At 37.5% G+C, this 21,909-nt stretch overlaps 1 protein-coding gene across 1 annotated transcript in view; it reads left to right on the top strand.

Moving 5' to 3' along the window:
* The window catches only part of grid2 (glutamate receptor, ionotropic, delta 2), a 495,660-nt gene extending 475,423 nt beyond the window's left edge, over positions 1-20,237 (top strand). The window contains exons 15-16 of the mRNA XM_067393754.1: positions 11,197-11,437; positions 19,809-20,237. Coding sequence (XP_067249855.1) covers positions 11,197-11,437; positions 19,809-20,237 — 670 coding nt within the window. The remainder of the gene's footprint in view (positions 1-11,196; positions 11,438-19,808) is intronic.
* Positions 20,238-21,909: the final 1,672 nt, after the last annotated feature.

Here is a 21,909-nt window from a genome sequence, read left to right as displayed (position 1 = left end):
AGACACAGCCTTCGATGAAATCAACTGAAGATAAAAGACATTAAATCTCTCAAGATCTGATTAAACATCTCCACAAACAGCATTACCAGCTTCACGTATTACTAACCAGACTGACTTCATTTCTGACATACATCTACAGAAGTTGTTATTGAGAATTACCAGAAGTTTAGATGTTGATGATTGTTGAAAATAAGTTTGGTTTGATGTCACCGTGATCAAGGTCAGTGCTTACTTCACTTAGGCAGTTTGACTGTTGACTGTTTTAGTGTTAGTGTTTCTTTGGCTGCTCTAGCTGTTTTTTATGGCGAGAAAGGCAAGAGAAAATGTGGTCAGCTGCTAGATGAGAAGAATGTAATCAGCATTTAGTGGCTTAGTTAACTGATCTAATGACTGAGCTTTTTATGAGCAAAATGTGATTAACTGGGTCTATTCTAGAATTACAACAATAAAACCGTTTTAATCATAAAATTTGAAAAACACATTGTTCACTAAACACTTCAAACCTCCTGCAAGATTTACTTACACACAGACATCAAGAATCAGCGTATGAATCTCAACAATGGTGACATGCTTCATGCCGCAATGCATTCTGAGAGCCATGGATGAGTTTTGTATGAGGCACCCAGAATGCATTGCGGCATGAAGCATGTCACCATTTTTGAGATTCATACACTGATTCTTGATGTCTGTGTGTGAATAAATCTTGCAGGTGTTGGAGTGTACATTGTATTTTTCAGATTTATTTTTTTTATCTGATTTATTCAACTGTTTTGTTATTCTAGAAAAGATCCAGCACAAAGTTAATACCATTTTCATATAAAGTTCAATCATTAGATCAGTGAATAAAGCCACTACATGATGACAATTATATTCTTAACCTTAAACAGCTGACAACAGCTCAACACATTTTCTCTTTCCTTTCTTGCCATAACAAACAGCTAGAGCAGCCAGAGAAACACTAACACTAAAACTGCCTAAGTGAAGTAAGCACTGACCTTGATCACGGTGACATCAAACCAAACTAATTTTCAACAAATCATCAACATCTAAACCTCTGGTAATTCTCAATAACAACTTCTGTAGATGTATGTCAGAAATGAAGTCAGTCTGGTTAGTAATAAGTGAAGCTGCACTGTAAAATGTTTATTGTGAAATTAACAGTAACTTACTGGCAACAATTATCCAGTAGTTGCTGTATTTAATACCACAGTAAAATTACCGTAAAAATAACTACAGTAGTTTTACTGTACTGTACTGTAAAATAAAGTATAATGCTGAACTTTATTTTACAGTATGCCTAAAACTACTGTAGTTATTTTCACAGTTAATTTTTATTTATTTTAAGTTAACTGTTATATATTCAGTAACACAAATTATTGCTTCAGATCAACTTTATTTAAGTTTCATCTTTTACATTTCTGAACTTCAATACAGAAATTTACCAGTATATTATTTCATCAATTACCAAAATACAATTAAATTCATACCACTAAAATCACATTAACACATAGTGCCAGTGGAAAATAAATGTTGGAAATATAAAAATAAAGTTTGAAGAGTTAAAGTACTTAATTAGTAGCAGTATACAACAATAACCAGTGAATACATCTCACATCTTAAAACCACATGCATTAAAGAAAAGGGTCTTCTTTATTGCGACGACTCTTCCCCCCGTCTCACGATGGTTCAGCCCGTCTGCCAGCACCGCTGCAGGAAAAAATGCTGTCAGCACGGCTTAACTGGGAAATGAGCACCAACACCAAAAGTATTTATACTTTGAAGTTGCAAACAACATTGGTACAAAAAAAGTGATTACATGCGTTTTAAAGTTGACCTACCATTTTCACGAATGCTTTTCGCCTTCACAACGACTCTTCCCGCCTGTCTCACGTTAGTTCAACTGGTCTCTGCCAGTGCCGCTGCGGGAGGAAAGAGCTACTTAGTGCGGCTTGACAGGGAAATGAGCAACCGCTTCGATGTTCTTACGGATATTTATAAACTAAAACATATTTATACCTTGCAAACAATATTAGTACAAAACAAAAAAGGCGATTACATGCGTTTTAAAACTGACCTACCAATTTCAGGTAGTAGGCTTTTTGTCTTCACAACGACTCTTCCCGCCTGTCTCGCGGTGGTCCAGCCGGTCTGCCAGCGCCGCTGCGGAAGGAAAATTCTAGTTAGTGCGGCTTAAATGGGAAATGCTCACCCGCTCCAATGTTCATACATATATTTATTAACTCAAACGTAGTTATACAATGTTATGCAAATAACATTTGTATAAACCAGATAAGGCAATTACATGTGTTTTAAAGTATACCCACCTACCAATTTCACGTAGGCTACTCCATCCTCGGTCTTTAATCTTCACCACGCTGCAGAAGGAAAATGCCAGAAAATGAACGTTTGCTCATGTATTTTTATGGAAATGTATTAACTAAAGCGTAGCTTTATATCTTGGAAATAACATCAGAATAAAACATAAAGTGAAAAAAAGAGAAAAGTTAACCTACCATACTGTTGTGGGCTTTCATCTTCACAATGAGTCTGTCATGCGTGAGGAGGTGTGTGGTTGTTTTTCGCGGTCATATGGTAGCCTACTGTATTTAGATATACAGTAGGCTAATATTTTCCCAGAATGCATTGAAAATCTACAGTAACATACTGTACACAGCTTATACAGTTGGAAACTGTTAAGAATACAGTAACAAGCTGTGAAAACTACAAAATCTACAGTAATATGCTGTACTCAGATTCTACAGTAGGGAACTGTTGAGAACACAGTATAATACAGTGAAAACAACGGAAATCATTTACAGTGTGGTAATGCTGTTTGTGGAGATGTTTAATCAGATGTTGAGAGATTTAATGTCTTTTATCTTCAGTTGATTTGCTCAGTTGCTGTCAATCTGAGCTTAACTTGTACTGATTGCAAAATATTCTATCTGCAAGAACATCTGACCATTTATACAAAGGGGCTCACATGATTCATGATCAATTTAGTGACCTGGAAATATTACAGAATACTTTTTTTTTATATATATATATATATATATATATATATATATATATATATATATATACATATACATACAGTGGGTATGGAAAGTATTCAGACTTTGTTATATACAGCCATATACACTCTTTGTTATATTGCAGCCATTTGCTAAAATCATTTAAGTTCATTTTCTTTCCTCATTAATGTACACGCAGCACCCCATATTGACAGAAAAACACAGAATTGTTGACATTTTTGCAGATTTATTAAAAAAGAAAAACTGAAATATCACATGGTCCTAAGTATTCAGACCCTTTGCTCAGTATTTAGTAGAAGCACCATTTTGATCCAATACAGCCATGAGTCTTTTTGGGAAAGATGCAACAAGTTTTTCACACCTGGATTTGTTGACCCTCTGCCATTCCTCCTTGCAGATCCTCTCCAGTTCTGTCATGTTGGATGGTAAACGTTGGTGGACAGCCATTTTTAGGTCTCTCCAGAGATGCTCAATTGGGTTTAAGTCAGGGCTCTGGCTGGGCCATTCAAGAACAGTCATGGAGTTGTTGTGAAGCCACTCCTTCGTTATTTTAGCTGTGTGCTTAGGGTCATTGTCTTGTTGGAAGGTAAACCTTCGGCCCAGTCTGAGGTCCTGAGCACTCTGGAGAAGGTTTTCATCCAGGATATCCCTGTACTTGGCCGCATTCATCCTTCCTTTGATTGCAACCAGTCGTCCTGTCCCTGCAGCTGAAAAACACCCCCACAGCATGATGCTGCCACCACCATGCTTCACTGTTGGGACTGTATTGGACAGGTGATGAGCAGTGCCTGGTTTTCTCCACACATACTGCTTAGAATTAAGGCCAAAATGTTCTATCTTGGTCTCATCAGACCAGAGAATCTTATTTCTCACCATCTTGGCAAACTCCATACGGGTTTTCACGCACAGAGGAGAGGCTTCTGTCGGGCCACTCTGCCATAAAGCCCCGACTGGTGGAGGGCTGCAGTGATGGTTGACTTTCTGCAAATTTCTCCCATCTCCCGACTGCATCTCTGGAGCTCAGCCACAGTGATCTTTGGGTTCTTCTTTACCTCTCTCACCAAGGCTCTTCTCCCCTGATAGCTCAGTTTGGCTGGACGGCCAGCTCTAGGAAGGGTTCTTGTCATCCCAAACGTCTTCCATTTAAGGATTATGGAAGCCACTGTGCTCTTAGGAACCTTAAGTGCAGCAGAAATTTTTTGTAACCTTGGCCAGATCTCTGCCTTGCCACAATTCTGTCTCTGAGCTCTTCAGGCAGTTCCTTTGACCTCATGATTCTCATTTCCTCTGACATGCACTGTGAGCTGTAAGGTCTTATATAGACAGGTGTGTGGCTTTCCTAATCAAGTCCAATCAGTATAATCAAACACAGCTGCACTCAAATGAAAGTGTAGAACCATCTCAAGGATGATCAGAAGAAATGTAAAGCACCTGAGTTAAATATATGAGTGTCACAGCAAAGTGTCTGAATACTTAGGACCATGTGATATTTCAGTTTTTCTTTTTTAATAAATCTGCAAAAATGTCAACAATTCTGTGTTTTTCTGTCAATATGGGGGGCTGTGTGTACATTAATGAGGAAAAGAAATGACATTGAAATGATTTTATTAAATGGCTGCAATATAACAAAGAGTGAAAAATTTAAGGGGGTCTGAATACTTTCCGTACCCACTGTATATATACATACACACACACACACACACACACACACACCTATATATATATATATATATATATATATATATATATCTATATATATATATATATATATATATACATATATATACATATGCGGGTCTGCATAGATAGACTGAAATTGAACAAGTGGCTATTATTCTGATATAAGTGTCTTTCACAATCTTTTGAGATGTCTAACATCCTTCAGATGTTCTGATTCATATTGATAAGCTGAGAAAAAATTCCATCTGTATTTCCAAGACAAAAAAATTGCTTGCCTTTGTCTTTTTGTTTCTTTTCTCATCGTGTTTCCCAGCTCTTATCAAGTAGTTTTTCTCCCCGCAGACAGAGACATCTAATAACGTGATCATTTCTGCCGCAGCTGGTTGCCATAGCAACAGCTCCAGCAATCCACACTTGATTCAGCGCACAGGGCCCGAGAGGCAAGCAAGGAGACTACATGACAGACAGACCTGAGGAGAGAACCGCAAATCCCCACCCGCATTATCCCCAAAGAACAGAAAAATGAGTTTGAAGTGTTACCGCAACCAGGTGCAGTGAAAGACAAAGATTCAAGCTCAGTGTCATACTGGGGTCTTAAATGAAAGCTCGTTGCAGTTGCCAGATCACCCAGTTGTCATGGAGAATCAGGTTGATCTGGACTTGTGCTGGTAAGCGCCAAATGTTTGTGTTTAGCCCCCGATATTGAACATGGTTCACAGCCAGCTGAACTCCCTTGACAGTGGCTGGTCAGTGATAGTGACCGAGCGGTGCAGGTAAATTTATTCCCTGCGTTTTGCCCTGGCCTGTCAGTCGAGCACAACTTGTTCAGCACGCACTCTGCTTATCTCCCTCTCTTTGTCCTCACTCACCTTTCACTCCATTTATCACTCCATTTTGGGAGGAGAGGGAATAAAGAACAAATAAAATGTTTGCTGTTATGAAGCCGCTGTTTCTCTTTAAGAGCCCTGAAGGGAAAGCAGCAGGTGTGAGTTTTTAAAGGATTAGTTCACTTTCAAATTAAAATTTCCTGATAATTTACTCACCCCCATGTCATCCAAGATGTCCATTGTCCTTCTCACTTCAGATGAGAAATTAAAGAAATTAAGGTTTTTGATGAAAACATTCCAGGATTTTTCTCCATATAGTGGACCTCAATGGCCTCCAAATGGTTGAAGGTCAAAATTACAGTTTCAGTGCAGCTTCAAATCGTTCTACACAATCCCAGGTGAGAAATAAGGGTCTTATCTAGAGAAACCATTGCTCATTTTCTAAAAAAAAACAACTAAAAATTATATACGTTTTAACCATAAATGCTCATCTTGAACTAGCCCTCTTCTTCTCTATTAGAATTCTGGCAGTGTAGACACTGCTAAGTGTATTACTGCCCTCCACAGGTCAAAGTTTGAGCTAATTGTTATATACTTGCACTAGCATATTGTATATGACAATTTAGTTCAAACTTTGACCTGTGGAGGGCAGTAATACACTTAGCAGTGTCTACACTACCGGAATTCTAATAGAGAAGAAGAAGAGAACTAGTTCACGATGAGCATTTATAGTTAAAATGTATAACGTTTTAAAAATATTTTAGAAAATGAGCGATGGTTTCTCTAGATAAGACACTTATTACTCGTTTGGGATCGTGTAGAATGCTTTGAGGCTGCAATGAAACTAATTTTGACCTTCAACCGTTTGGGCTCCATTAAAGTCCACTATATGGAGAAAAATCCTGGAATGTTTTCATCAAAAACCTTAATTTCTTTTCAAATGAAGATAGTAAGACATTTACACCTTGGATGACATGGGGCTGAGTAAATTATCAGGAAATTTTAATTTGGAAGTGAAATTAAATCCTTTAAGTAGTAAAAAGGCAAATTTTTGAGACCTCATGAAATCAAAATTTTAATTTTTTGTCTTGCCCTTTATGTTGCCTTTGGACTAAAGCCAAAAGAAAGTATAAAAATATTATGTGGGGGGGAAAGTATTATTTCAAATATTTATTAGTAATTCAAATTATTTGTAAAATGCTTTTCAAAAGAAATATTGTTTCGGAGCCACTTTTTTGGCTATTTAAATAAAAAATGGCAAGCCTAAACTTCCTGATTCAATAGAAAACACATCAATGTGCTCATCAATGATTTCTACCATGACTGCTCTCGGAAGCTTTTAGCTTGGTAAAGGATACGATGATGTTAATGTATTTGGTCTTGGTGGAATAGAACTGCTACGCTGCTGCTGCTACTTCAGAGCAAGTACAGGAACTTGTTACTGCCGATACATACACCGATACGCTGCTGTGGGTATGTAAGACATATCAAGTACCCATAGCAGATCTATACAGGTGGAGCTGGGGAAGGTGGATGGTTTTAGACGAACTCTGAATGCACGCTGCAACTGCTATAGTGAATGATAACCAGCCATTTAAATGTTGAGCAGCAAGCTCATTGGCTGCAGATGTGACATGAACCAATCAGCTTGTGCCAAGTAGTTAATGCTGTAAATATCATCAGCTTGCATTAAAGACCTATCAGCCTGTGCCATCTAGAGTTTCATGACAGAACTAGGAATTTGTTTTCATGAGTTTCTTTTCTTGGTTTTCTTTAAAAAAACAAAAAAAAACATTTAAAGTGCTTGAAGAAAATATCTAAGACAAAAACGTTTTTAGAGAAGTTTAGCGAAAGTGAGCAGGGGAAAAAAACAAAAACAAAAAACTTTCTTTCAGCATATGGCCATCAGTGGGCTTATCTTCTCAACAAACAAGGTAAAATCTAGTCCCCTCTGAGATTTCTACTGTCATGTCTCTCCTGAGACTTCTGAAGACAAACATGTGGCGTATCCTCAAGGGTAAAACTGGACAGTTGATTTTCACAGGAAAAGTGCCTGGTGTTAATTCCTGTGGATCACACCACTCCTCATTTGTTAAAAACGCCAGGGTGTTAATTCATTAAGCACCAAGACTGTTCATTTGCCCAGTACCAGCTGCTAGAAAACCACAAGGTCAGAAACAGGCTTTCTAATGAGTCCTTGAAGGTTGACACTTGTTTTAGACTTGGGTTGAAAAGTGGTACAGAAAGAATAGAATAGAATAGAATAGAATAGAATAGAATAGAATAGAATAGAATAGAATAGAATAGAATAGAATAGAATAGAATAGAATAGAATAGAATAGAATAGAACTGACTCTGAAGAATGGTTACACAATGCGTTCTTTGAAATTCATGCTTGCCGCCTCCTCACCTAATCAGCATTGACACAAATGCTGTCAATCTGAGCTTAACTTGTACTGAACCCAGAATATTCTTTCTGCAAGGACGTCTTACCAGCTGTACAGAAGAGCTCACATGATCAATTTAGTCACCTGTAAATATTGCAGAGTATTTCTCTTGTATATACTGTGTATGGCGTCTGCATAGAGAGACTGAAATCGGTCAAGTGGCTATTGTAATGATATATAGAATAGAATAGAATAGAATAGAATAGAATAGAATAGAATAGAATAGAATAGAATAGAATTTAGAATTTAGCCTTAAGAATGGTTACACAAGGCATTCTTTCAAATTCATGCTTGCCTCTTCCTTGCCATCCCATCAGTGTGGTCAGATGTAACCTATTATCTCAGGCCTGAAGCAGCACACGGCATGTTGACCCACCAAGTGTTGACACATCCATCATGGCAACACTCATAAATGTCACAGACTAATTTTTCAAGGGTAGGCCGTTCCATATGTCTGTGATGGGAGTTGTTCTGTGGTGACCTCCAGTGGGAATGAGGTCTTAAAGGAATAGCTGTGTTACTGAAGACCAAGCCATTTCATCTCAGAACTCATTCATCATGGTAGTTTTAATACCATGGAAATGAAAACATAAAATGGAATATGCACCAATGTTAAAATAGCTAAATGTACATATCTGTCACCACGATGGGGGATCATTTATCTAACCTCACTAGAAGGTTTAGGGTAATTGAAAAAATGCCAAAATAAAATAAAAATTAAAAAAAAGTGACCTTGGCATCAAGTTGAAGTTGAAGTACTAAAATTACAAAAAATGCTAAAAGTAAAATGAAAGCTAAAATAAAATATAAAAATAAAAACTAATTCAAAATATTAATACATGTAATAGTATTTAAATAATACTAAAATAACACACCACCTGCATCCTTCCTATTAAAGCAGTCATGATGTACATTTTTTAATCTTTTAATGTTCCTTGAGGTTTATGTATAATGATTTTTTTTTCTTCACAAAATATATTTGCATAACATGATTATTTTGTGAATATTGGCAACATAAAGTCATTGTATGTATACCCGAGACCTGGAATATACTGCATTGTTTGTATTGTTTTAGTTTTTTTAGTACTATGACCTGAGGGAGAAAATAATAACAATAATAACAATGTTTGTTTTTGAGTAAACTAATTATTTTAAGTATTCGTGGGACATTGATTACATCTTTGTTTATTCAGTCGCAGTATTTGGCATTGTAAAGGCACTGGATCACAGCTCCCATGTGCTGTTCTCTTGAATTGTCCTCGTTGTGGTTTCAGGTCTCTGCTATTACACCCTGAATCCTCTGATGCAACATATGTGGGCGGTGTTGCATAGCTAAATGTTGTTGGCACGTTTATAAAGTGATCTATAAAGCAAATCTCTCAACATTGGCCCACCTTGTTGTGAGTCTGGTGAGCTGTGTCCATAGCAGAATGTGGATGGGTCATTCTCCATCTGTTGAGTGCAATGGGACATTTTTTTTACTCCTGTATTATATTGTTATGAGACACGGATATGTGTATAAAAATGATGGGTAGCTTTTTGAATAAATGTTGAACAGGATTTTCGATAGCATAGTGTGTTACTGTGAATACTGAACATTTTCATTGCGTGTGTGGCTGTTTGGATAAGTGTTTGCAGCAGCTGCAGTTTGGATGTGAATATGGGCTCTTGGAAGCTCGCTACTCTCCTCCTCTGGGGCTAAATGTGCGCTGACTCCTGACTGCAGACAATCAGGCTAGAGAGAGTCCGCCACGCAATACAGATCAGCCAATCAATGAGGCAAATTCTCCTAAACCTTTGTGTCCTGTATTCATTATCATTCATTTGCAGCCGCTGGACTGGCATTAGTACAAACTGCCATCACTACATCAGAACACACTGATTCTTTATGGTGAGGAAGATGCTGTAGCCTGCCTTTATTACTGAGGAGACACTGCCCCCTGGTGTTGGGGAAAAAAAGTGAATCACTGCAGCAACAGATGCTACTGAACAGACTGGGACCATTCCGAGTTATTTATAGGGTATTACACAGTTCTCAGTGGCTCAATTAATATGTAAGAATGAAGCAATCTGACATTAAATTTCAATCCATAACACAGTCCCTTTCTGTAATGCGACACGCAATAAAATTGTGCATAATCGTGCATATATTTAGACCAGTAGTAAATGTCCAGACATGGAGTGCAGCACTTCAGTTATCTAAAGAAGCTTCATATTTGTCTTACTTTAGCTGACTTGAAGCAGTGAAGTTATTTCCAAACAAATGGATGATTCTTCAGTTAGGGGAACTTTTCTGTCTCCTGTAATTTTGAATGAAAATACACTACTTTAAATGGTTAATTATGGATTTTATGGTATGTCTTACTTTTTCCTATTTTTAAAAAGTGGCAAAATTGCCTGAAATTTTGATATTTTGAACTTGTCCCTCTAGACTTTTTAAATTAATACTGTTAAAGTTAAAATCAGTAAAATTCAGATTTGCATAATTCATATTTCAATCATTTTTTATATTAATATGCATTGCCAAAGGTTTTTGTTTTTAATAAATTACTATCCTCAATACTGCTGTCATCAATCATTTGTAATTAAAATGTCATTGATTTTTTTTTTTTTTTTTTTTTGATATTATATCAGTGATTCTCAACCTTCTTGACCTGTAAGTCCCCTGTTGTCCAAGACAGTATTCAAAATTCAATCCATTATTGGATATATAAGATATTTTCAGTAATTCTGACAAAGTTGCTTGTTTTTATTAACAGAAACTGGGGGTATTGATGTGATGTAAATTAATTAACCAAGATTCATTTTGTGATTAAGATTTCAAGAACCTCAATGAGAACAATATTATATAAGTTAGTGATTGATGGATGTAGAATTTATAATAATTCAGAAATAAAACTTTTTTTATAAGTTCAAAGTTAATTAACTGTTAGGGAACTTGTTTTATTAGCAAGTCTAATTGTTTTTCCAAAGAGCCAAAAAATGTGTTTACCATCACACACAAAATCAGAAATCCACGCCATTACACTTTCAGCCAAAATCCTCTTAAAATATCTTTTGGCCTAATACTGTGCTGTTATGGATTCTTCATGACCTTTACTCCAGGATAAATGTTGTAACATAGACATAGCTATCTGGAAGTAATCTGAAGAGTGCCTCCAAATAAAGAATCATCCATATGGGTGTCTGTTTTCTTGCTGTGTCCAGGATCTTAGAGCTTCAGCAGAATGGGGACATGGACATCCTGAAGCTGAAGTGGTGGCCGCGGGACAGTCCGTGTGACCTGTACTCTCCTGTGGGCACTCGGAAGAGTGGCAGCGCCTTGGACATCCATAGCTTTGCTGGGGTCTTTTTTGTACTAGCAGCCGGTGTGGTGCTCTCCTGTCTTATTGCTACGGTGGAGACCTGGTGGACACGAAGGAAAGGCTCCAGAGTGCCTTCGAAGGAGGTAAGAGTCTTAAGGGTGGATGTGAAAATGAGGTTGATCATAAACAGAATATATCATAAACAGAAGAGTGTGGAACAAGTTTAAATACAATAACTATGGAGATTGTCCAACAATAGTTACAGTTCTTCAAGTTCAGCAACATCACTCCTAAATTTCCCCCTAAATGGATAGTTCACCCAAAATTGAAAATTCTGTCATTTATTACACCCGTAAGTCCTTCATTAATCTTCGGAACACAAATTAAGATATTTTAGTGGAAATCCGATGGCCTTCATAGGGAGCAATGCCATTTCCTCTCTCAGGATCCATAAAGGTACTAAAAACATATTTAAATCGGATCATGTGAGTACAGTGGTTCAATATTAATATTATAAAGCAACGAGAATATTTATGGATCTTGAGAGAGGAAATGTCATTGCTCCCTATGAAGGCCATCGGATTTCCACTAAAATATCTTAATTTGTGTTCCGAAGATTAACGAAGGTGTTACAGGTGTGGAACGGCATGAGGGTGAGTAATAAATTACAGAATTTTAATTTTTGGGTGAAATAACCCTTTAAATCTGGTTGATGGTGTTGTTCTTATGCAGTATGCCACCACAAAATGAGAAATTAAAAAAAAAAGTTGCACTCGCGCTCTTCCATATAATGGCAGTGAATAGCAACCAGCATCAAGCTTTAAAAAAAAGATGTCTTATGAAACATATGTGGTATATTCCAAGTGTTCTGGGGGTATATGACAGGGTTTGGTGAAAAACAAACCAAAATTAAATGTATTATTTAATGAAAAATCTTGACCTTGGCTGTTAGTCTTTCTTGCTCGACCGCGTGTTCAACTCTATTAGCGCCACAGTTCACTCCGACTCACGTTTTTCACCTTACCCTATCATATACCCGCAGAACACTTGGAATATATGACACGTCAGGCATCACATGGGATCATTCTGTGATACTTTTGTGTCTTTTTCAAAAAGCTTGATGCTGGTCACTGTTCACTGAAGTTATATGGATGAGTTTAATAACACCATACTTCTAGACTTGTTTGGGACACATCGCAAACAAACTCTTGTTTGTTTTATGCTTTCAACTGGAAGTAACACAAATACTGATCTGCCATGGAACAAACCGTTAATTAGAATCTCTACCGGTTGTATGCCATCATGACACCCAGCCTTGGAAGGACATTAGCATAATTAACAAAAAAGGCAAAAGCTTAAAATGAGAAATAGTCAGCATTACAAGCAGTAGACAAAGCACTTTTTCTACAAATTAATTTTTCTGATAGCACACTTATTAAACGAACCTCTCCAAAAAGAACACAGTGTTGTTCAATTGCCTGCCAAGCACATTAACGGTAATATAGCTTTGTTGAGAAAATATAAATAAATAAACAGGTGCTAGAAAACATATGTGCTGCTAAAAGCTGCATATATCAAGATAATTACTTTAAGACAAGGCTCTAATTTTTCTTTAATATCCCATAGTTCATTTCCTGAAGATAGGTTTAGATTAATGTGTTTGCACATATTGTTTTTTGTTGTTCTTATAACTGTTTGCTTATTGTTTTTGGAATCCAGTTAACATTAATTAACAAATGAGCCCATTGCTTGCATTTCATATGACAACACTTCGATGTAACACAGACACAGCAGTGACAGCACATTCATATAGCTGTGAATGAACCTTTGTGATGTTGCTCTTGATGCATTTCTTTGATTTGATGAGTTTATAGCTCCTTGTTATCTTCTGCAGCTGTCATATTGTGGGTGTTTTCTTTCCTGATATTACATCCCCATCTCCCGCATTACTCCAATTGAGTCCCATCACCCACCCCCCAACATACACACCCGACCTTTCCTCACACCCCTCTGGTCTGAGTCATCAGACTCTCCACAGGCCAAAAAAAACCCAGCATTTCATCTCCAGCGTTCCACCTGAAAAACAAACTAGTGCTTTTGATCAGCGGTCAGGGGCTTGTTCTTGTCTTCCGTCCTCCCGCCATGAAGCAGCTTTTATCTGTCAGGGGCAGCAGCAGGCTGCTCATGACCCCACAGAGAGAGCGGCTCTCCTTCATCCCCGCTCCTCTGAAGGCCATCATCCACTCCACTACTCACCATAATGTTCAGACATTTATATGAAGAAAATTAGTGTAGTGCATCTGGTCCTTGTAGAAATGGCAGATGAGCTTTTTTTCAACCTGTAAGTTTTTATTTATTACAGCATGCCACAAATAACAGATTTAAGTCATAAAAAGTTGAATGGCTCATTTTTACTTGTTCATAAGCAAGGTCCAAATTTAACACTGAATTAAAACTTTGTCGGGAACTGTGACGTTACATGGTTTGAATTGAATTGTAATATGTGAGGGATTTAAAGCAAAGACAAACCTTCTACTAAAGAAATCGTCTGTCTTGGCATTTTTAACCATTTTTTCGCACATGGAAAAAAAATTGATTATTAGGAGTTTATTTAAGGGGTTTCCCCTTAGTGTTTTTCCTCTTATTCAATAATAAACAGACTTTGGGGTCGTAAGATTTTTTTTATATTTTTGAAAGAAACCTCTTATGCTCACCAATGCTGCATGTTTGATCACAAAATACAGTAAAAACAGTGAAATATTTTTAGAATTTAAAATAACTGTTTTCTATTTGAATTTATTTTAAAATGTAATTCATTCCTTTAATGCCAAAGCTGAATTTTCCAAACCAGTGCCACATGATCCTTCAGAAATCATTAAATATGCTGATTTGGTGCTCAAGAAACATGTCTTATTATTATTATTATTATTATTATGATTATTATTATTTGTATTATTATAAATGTTAAAAACAGTTGTTCTGCTTATTGTTTTTGTGGAAACATAATACATTCAGGATTCTTTGATAAATAGAAAGGAACGAAGGATTTTTTATTATTATTATTTTTTACCAATTTCATACATCTTGAAGCTGAATAAAAGTATTACTTTCTTTCAAAAAATATCTTACTGACCTCAAACTTTTGAATGGTGCTATATATTATTTATTATTCTTTTTGTGTGATGCTGCACTGCATTGTGCTTTGTCACAAATATGTATTGTCATAGGACAAAAAAATATATTTTTAATAAAAATAATACAAACTCATGCCGATAAATTCACCTACCATTGGCCAGAAAGTTAACACTGGACCTTCTACTGTATATAAGCATGCTAAGTCAATAATTCTAGGTAATGTAGTGGTGTAGTTGAAGATATAACACTGAGCACAGAGATGATTCTCTCTAAGGATTTTTCAAGTAGGGTGGAGCGCTTTGGCAGTCACACTTGAACCCCACTCCTTTCTGCCCCAGTAGTTGGATCATGCTGAGTTGGGCTCATTCCTCGAAGCACTCTTCCAGACGGTTCCATCAGAGTAGAAGCTTGGCAGAGCTTTGCACAAATATTCACACAGACATGCTGATAAGCACACATTTTAACACACACGGTTCGGTGAGCGAGACGTGTTAATGCCAAAAGCGACCAAGACAAGACTAACGCTAAAAATTAGCACATATCACACTCATGTCACAGATGTTTTTGGTTCTATAAAGCTCTTTAGTTTGTAGCAGAGTTAATTTGCATTTCTTTACTGCAAAATTACTGTGTTTTTGACTTGTTTTCCAGTAAAATTAAAATTTGATGAATTAAGTTTATTTTGCATACCCCTTTAGCAAATTGTTTTAAGCATAAATTTAATTAAATCTAGAGAGATGTTTAACAAAAAGTAAGTAAAATAAACTTTCATTGATTAAATGAATAAATAAATTATAATCTATTTATTTTATTTTAAATAAAAATGTATATATTGTTTTAAGGATATTTGAATCATTTTTGAACAAGGCAAAAATACTGAATAAGATAATGATTTTTGCAGTATTTGTTGTCATTTTGGCACATCCTAAAAACCATTCTTCCATCTTTCAGCATGATGCAACTTTCTGTTTGGTGTGTCCCAGTGTCTTGGTACATCCTTAATTCTTCCTGACTGCTTCCTCTTTTCTTTGTGATGTTTCTTGACACCTGGCTAACACTGAGTTCATTGCACACCAGAACAATAGAATGACTTTGTGCTCGTGTATGTGTCTGACACACACACACATGCATACACACACCAACACACACGTTGCATATGCTATGGTGTTAGTTTGTCCCCGTCTCCTCTCTCTGTTTCTCTGTGATCTCGCCGTCACGGCTCCTTCTGTGGTGTCGCAATTGGTCTGAAATGATTCGATATGACAAGTCGTCAAAACGAGTTCAAGCTCGTAGTGATGAATTACGGTTTGCTACCCAAGTCAAATGTTTTTATAGCGCACCACCTGCCAATCCAGAGCGGACGAGCAGGCGTTCCAGAGAACTGGAGGTTTTGCTGTGTGAATAAGCCATTTCACATACCAGGCTTTGTGTCCTAATCATTCCTGAAAAACCAAATGATGAAAAGTTCTTCACCTCAGATGTCTGCTGTGTCATTGATATTGTGGCTGTCTGGAGTCCTGCGGTGCCTCTACATTTGTAGGCCACAGTATGAGGTCTGCATTCAAATAACCGACTGTTTTTTAGTCTGAGAAGAAAGAAAAATGGGAAAAAATGTATTTTGCTGTCATTTAATCCTATTATATTCACAGTGACTGTAGTATTTGAAAGTCAGACCTCACGTGGCCGCATAATTAACAGAGACCGCCGAACGCCAAACAGCACTCTGTGTCAGTCATTACTCTGAAAATGTTTGATTATTTTTCAGAAAAGACCAAAAAAATCATGTTATTCTGCTGTCAAAGCCTGAAACAACTTTTATTTTGTTGATTTTGTTTTATAGATAAGTACTCTGTGTTGAGGGGTTAAAGCGGGCGTGGGAGAGAAATGCAAAATGCCATTTTTACCATCTCACACTTCCAGGTATCTGGCTCCTTGGACATAAAAAAAGAAAAAAAACGACGTCTGTGTGCTGACTGTTTGTTTGTTGTCTTTTTCTACTCATTCCCCCACCTCTCTGAAAACAACCTCTTCCTCATCCTCTCATCTGCCTGCTTCATCTGTACGGTCATACCTCTGTCCTTTCACGCGCGCTCACATACGCACACAGACACAAGCAGACGGACCGTCTGTGAGGCAAGACGAGCCGTGTCATGAGCCGCAGACTGACATCATGCTCACGCTCAGGCCTTCCTCCAATCACCTGTCACCTGCATGCTGCGCCACACCGCTCGACTCTAAGCTGAGGCACACGTTCGCCATCCCATCGCGAACTGTCTTCTGCCAGCACTGAGCTACACTCTTTCCACACTTCTCCAAGCCTCGAGCCCATGTAGGTTATGAAACGCGCAAAGATAAGTTTTGTACGGACATAAACAATCTCATATTTGCTGCTGAGAGAGAACCCACTTGGATGCTACGAGAAAGGTCATTACCATTTATTTCCGGAAACCTTCAGATTTACATTTTTGCTCAGAAATGCAATAATATTGGTCTTATGTTCAAGCCCACAGAGATCAATTCATTAGTGCCAAACGACGTAGAGACTAGACTAAATTGGCTAAATTAATACAAAAATGGTTGCAGTGCAAACATGACAGGAAGTTATTTGAGCTCTGTAGCTTGATAGGGGAGCAGCCCAGCAAGCTGGCATTTGCAAAATATGTTCAATATTTTGAACACAATATGAGATTAAGTGCCTAATTCAGTATTTATTCCCAATACAAATATTGCAACACGTAAATTGTTGTTTAAAGCAGTGGTTCTCAGTCAGGGGCCTGAAGCAGAAAAATGTCTTAATAAATTTTATATACATAAAATATACATATATATGTATACATGTATGTTTTTATATATGTATACATATATAAAAATTAGTTTTTTCATTGCATCAGTAACTGCAAACATTTGTTTTTTAAACAGTGCCTCTCAAACAGGCGGCCACTAGGGGGCCTCAGCAAACTTCCAATAGCATATTATATAAAACATAATAATATAATATTGCATGTGTTTTAAACTCTTAATTAATAGTTAAATCTTCATATTTAAAAAATAATAATTAAAAATAATAATACAAACTTATATTTTATTTATTTTTTTATTTCATAAAATTGATATTTATAAATGTAAAAAAGATTTTGTCAAAGTTTATGCATTAATTGGTTGCTGTGGACCATATATATATTGATGCATTAACTACAACAAAATCTTCATCATTAACAATTAATGTATTGACAGACCTAGTTTCTATTAATAAAAAGTTTGAAAACAATCACATTTGTTATTTTAAAGGAGGTACAAAAGAAATATCCTGTGTGGATATTTCAAATTTTCACAAGTGTGTTTACTTACATTGTAAAAGATTGACTTCAATCAGATTATAGCAAAATTTGTCTTTTTTAAAATGAACTGTAACACTTAAGTCTGATGGAATCATATAGTACTAGTCAGGCTTTTGTGAAGTCAGACCAGCAGACCTAGATAATGTGATTGTAGCATGGCTTCGTCAAGCGTATTTACATGTTTTAGATAACAATTGGCCTTTGCGTTGTGCACATGCTCCGGAAGACAAAGATGACATGCATGTGTATTTAATCCTTCAGATTGAGATTCGACTACACATTGTGTCACGTATACTGGGACAGATGCTGACTGTAGCTGCTGTAGCTCCATTATAACTGTTAAGAACCACTGGTTTAAAGATATCACACTAATGTTTCATCAATAACTGCACACTCAGAAACAACAAATGTGAGCAAAACTTGTACCTATAGGGGTACAACAGCTTGTCATTTGGCAAGTACCCTTAAAATATATTATTTACTCATTAAAAAGTTAGTAGTGGTAATGCAATCCCATTTCAAAATGTTTTTCACAGGAAGAATTTTGAGTGTTTAAGCTTTTGACTGATACCTAATTTATGATGATTACTAAAATATGTGAAAATAAGCGATAAAAAACAGGACACTGACCAGCTATAGGTATAATACCACTACACTGTACAAAATTACGTTCCTGATTTGTTATCACAGCAATTTTGTTGTTGTTAAAACAGCTTAGATAATTTATGTGGTTCAGATAACATACTATTTTGAGCTTCTGTTAATTAAACCAATCTCCTTCATTATATTAACTCAAATTTTAATTTCAGTGATCTCAAAATTTTAAGGAAACCACATTACTTACTTTTTTAAGTTAATCCAACAATAGTTTTTTACAGTGTAGGTACTAAACTGCACCTTTAGGGGTTGATAAGATACTGCAGTGACAAGCTGTTGTATCCCTAAAGATACATAATAAGTTAAAATGCCTAGGTTTAGACTTAATTTGTGAAATGTCACCATGCCCCAAAAAGAAAAGTGTAAGTGGTATTTATTATCTTCAAAACATACCAAAGTATATTAAGAAGCACAAGCTCCCTGTTTCGTTCAACAAACCAGCCTTCCCACAATCCCTCTTCCCCTGCACCCCTATTATACCCCCTTCCTCCACTGTGGTGGTAGGACAGGTACCTACAAACTGCCCCCCTGACCTCCCGTCCCCCTCAGCCCGACCAGGTGTCCCCACCGCCCCTCTTTACTCAGGGCCACGCTGCCTGCCGCTGGTGGCTGGAATCAACAAAGTGCTTTATGCTGGTCCAAACCAGAGGCAATTTTCTCTCTGAGCTCCCTGCAGCCACAGTGTCAGCCCACGTCACCTTGTGAGTTCGTTTTTTTGTTTGTTTTAAGCAATCCACATACTTTATAGTAGTTAGTTAAACATATTATATACTAGATATAAGCTACAGTTTTGTCACAACCGTGGTTTCAGATGGCTTGAAAGTGGAAAGGTTTTGTAGACTGTATCTACATATCCAGAGATCCATGTGTCACGCGACATTAATGTTGTTGATAGTCCTAGGACAGTACTAGATAAGAGTGTGTTTTCATTACCGTAGCTCAGTATGTTTCCCTTTTTGTACCTTCCCCCTCTTTCTCTGTCTTGCTAACCATGCAAACACTAAAACCTCACTGGGCCTGCTAATTCTCCATCAATACCCGCCCTCAACCTTCTTCCAAATGTTCCTTTTCTTTCCCTCCATTCCCAACTGCACCCGAACACTTCCTTCCCATCGCATTTGCTCACCAACTCCTTCCTTTTCTTTGCCTGCGTTCCCTGTTCCTCCTTCACCGCCCATCCTTTTCCCTGTTAACCACCTCGCGCTGTCCCGCTTCACTAAACCATCCCGCTCTGTATCTGCTCTTATGATTACACACCCCTTCTCTTCACTTTACACCTCTTTTCTCTTCTGATCCTGTAACAACCTTCGCTCCTCCTCCTGTTCTTCTCTCCTTCCTTATTTCCCCCACTCCACTTTCCTCCTCCCGTTCTCCCTTCCTTTAGGACGATAAGGAGATCGACCTGGAGCACCTTCATCACCGGGTTAACAGCTTGTGCACGGACGATGAGAGCCCCCACAAACAGTTCTCCACCTCCTCCATCGACCTGACGCCCCTGGACATGGACTCCCTCCCAGCCGCCCGGCAGGCCCTGGAGCAGATCAGCGATTTCCGCAACACTCACATCACCACCACCACCTTCATCCCCGAGCAGATCCAGACTCTCAGCCGCAGCCTGTCGGCCAAAGCGGCAGCCGGCTTCGCCTTTGGGGCCGTGCAGGACCACCGGACTGGGGGGCCCTTCCGGCAGCGGGCCCCCAACGGCGGCTTCTTTCGCAGCCCCGTCAAGACAATGTCCAGCATCCCGTATCAGCCCACCCCGGCCCCAAGCTTTAGCTACGGCAACGACCCGGACAGGGGCACCTCCATATAGACTGAAGGAGTTCCCAGGCCTGCGAGTTTGAAAACAAAAAAGAGATATATGTAAATACAAATGTTCCTTTTTGGTTGTCGTTTTCTCTTGACTTTTGCTCTTTTCGCGATGGAGCTTGCTTGTCCCGACCGAACTCGTCGACAGGACGAGGATGGAATAAAATGATCATTATTGTCATTGTGGTTTGTCGGGAGATTTTCTCTGTGAACTAAATGAATTTGCCTTTTGTTTGCCACATTCGATTCTGTGAGGAGAGAAAGGGGAAAAAAAGACTATCAAATGTTGCAATGATGGTATGTTTACCTTTTTGTTTTGTTTTTTTCTTTGTTCCGGAACGAAAAAGACTCTGCCAAGTGTTTCCCAGATCTGCAATAACTCAGTTTAGAAGAATCTTGTCAACCCATCAACTGAATTTTGCTTCATCTCAGCGCTCTGTTAACGTTCAGTGCTCCCTCTAGCTGAAGCGTTCGACAAGGCGCTGCTAAACTGAGAGAAAATAACCTGCTCTTCTCGGAAGCCTCACAGTGAGTGACTGTGTTTCTAAGGACCTCTCATCCTCTCTGCCTTCTCCCTGAAGTTGAGATCTACTTTGAGTCTTTAAACAGACACTCTGTGGAAAAGACTCGATTGAACTTTACATAAAAAAATAATAAACATTATTATACTGTAGGGGAGGGATGAAACAAATGCTACTAAATGTCTCTTACTGACTTTAAGTATAACAAATCTTTAATGCGTGGAATGTGTCTGGTCAGAGAGTTTTAACAACAAAATAAATGTTCAGAGCTGTCTGTAGTTTTAGTTTTCTCTTTTTTTAATGATTAGTTTTGAGATTGCTTCAGTGCCATCATCTGTCATTGAGTTGCATCATTAAAGCATCAAGAGTTTGTATTCACTTCTGTAGCCGTACTCCAGGATTGGACAAAAACATTCTGTAGAATAGCTTCATTGTATATGCCACAATCTCGCGGCTGTGCGTCATAGATTTTGGAAATCTCAAAAGAGCGAGAGAGTTTTTAAAACCAATTCTTAACACGAGCCTTTGGAGACGGGGCTTTTTTTTACTTTTCAAGTGTCAGTCCTCAACCTATTACTATGCCATTTGAAGACGCTGATACAGTGGCGACTTTTGAGAGGTTATTTGAAATATATTTCTATTTCATTTCGTAAATGTTAAGGGGTAATATTTATCTAACTTTTTTTTTTAAATGCTAATTGTTTAAACAAGGCCATTGAGGTGTGGTAAGAGTTTTAAAAAAAATACACATTTTGAGGACAAAAAACAAACCAATCCTTTTCACTAACATAAACTGTATTAATATTTACTAATGATAGTTGTTTAGAATGAGCTTTCAGTTCGTTATCCTCTGACTAATTCGCAAATGTTGTGTGTAGGAAACAGCAACAGTGTTTTGACGCAAGCATTCTAGATGTACTTTTCTTAAGATATGATTAATGAAAGACTATAGAAGCAATTTTATTTAGTATCAGTTTAAAGATTTTTATTTAGAGTAAATGAAGAGACATTAAAGTGTATATTTTACATGCAGATAATTTTTTGTTGGATTTAAAGAAGATATAGAGTATAATATCTGAGACTGTAAAGCTCAGTTAGCCACTATCACATTACAAGGAGTTCTCCGCGGTTTCTCTGACGGTAAGACGTTCTCAT

Source organism: Chanodichthys erythropterus, chromosome 9 (genome assembly GCF_024489055.1).
Source record: "Chanodichthys erythropterus isolate Z2021 chromosome 9, ASM2448905v1, whole genome shotgun sequence".
Taxonomy (NCBI): Eukaryota; Metazoa; Chordata; class Actinopteri; order Cypriniformes; family Xenocyprididae; genus Chanodichthys; species Chanodichthys erythropterus.
Note: the sequence above shows the minus strand (reverse complement) of the source record. Positions and strands in the feature narration are given on the sequence as shown.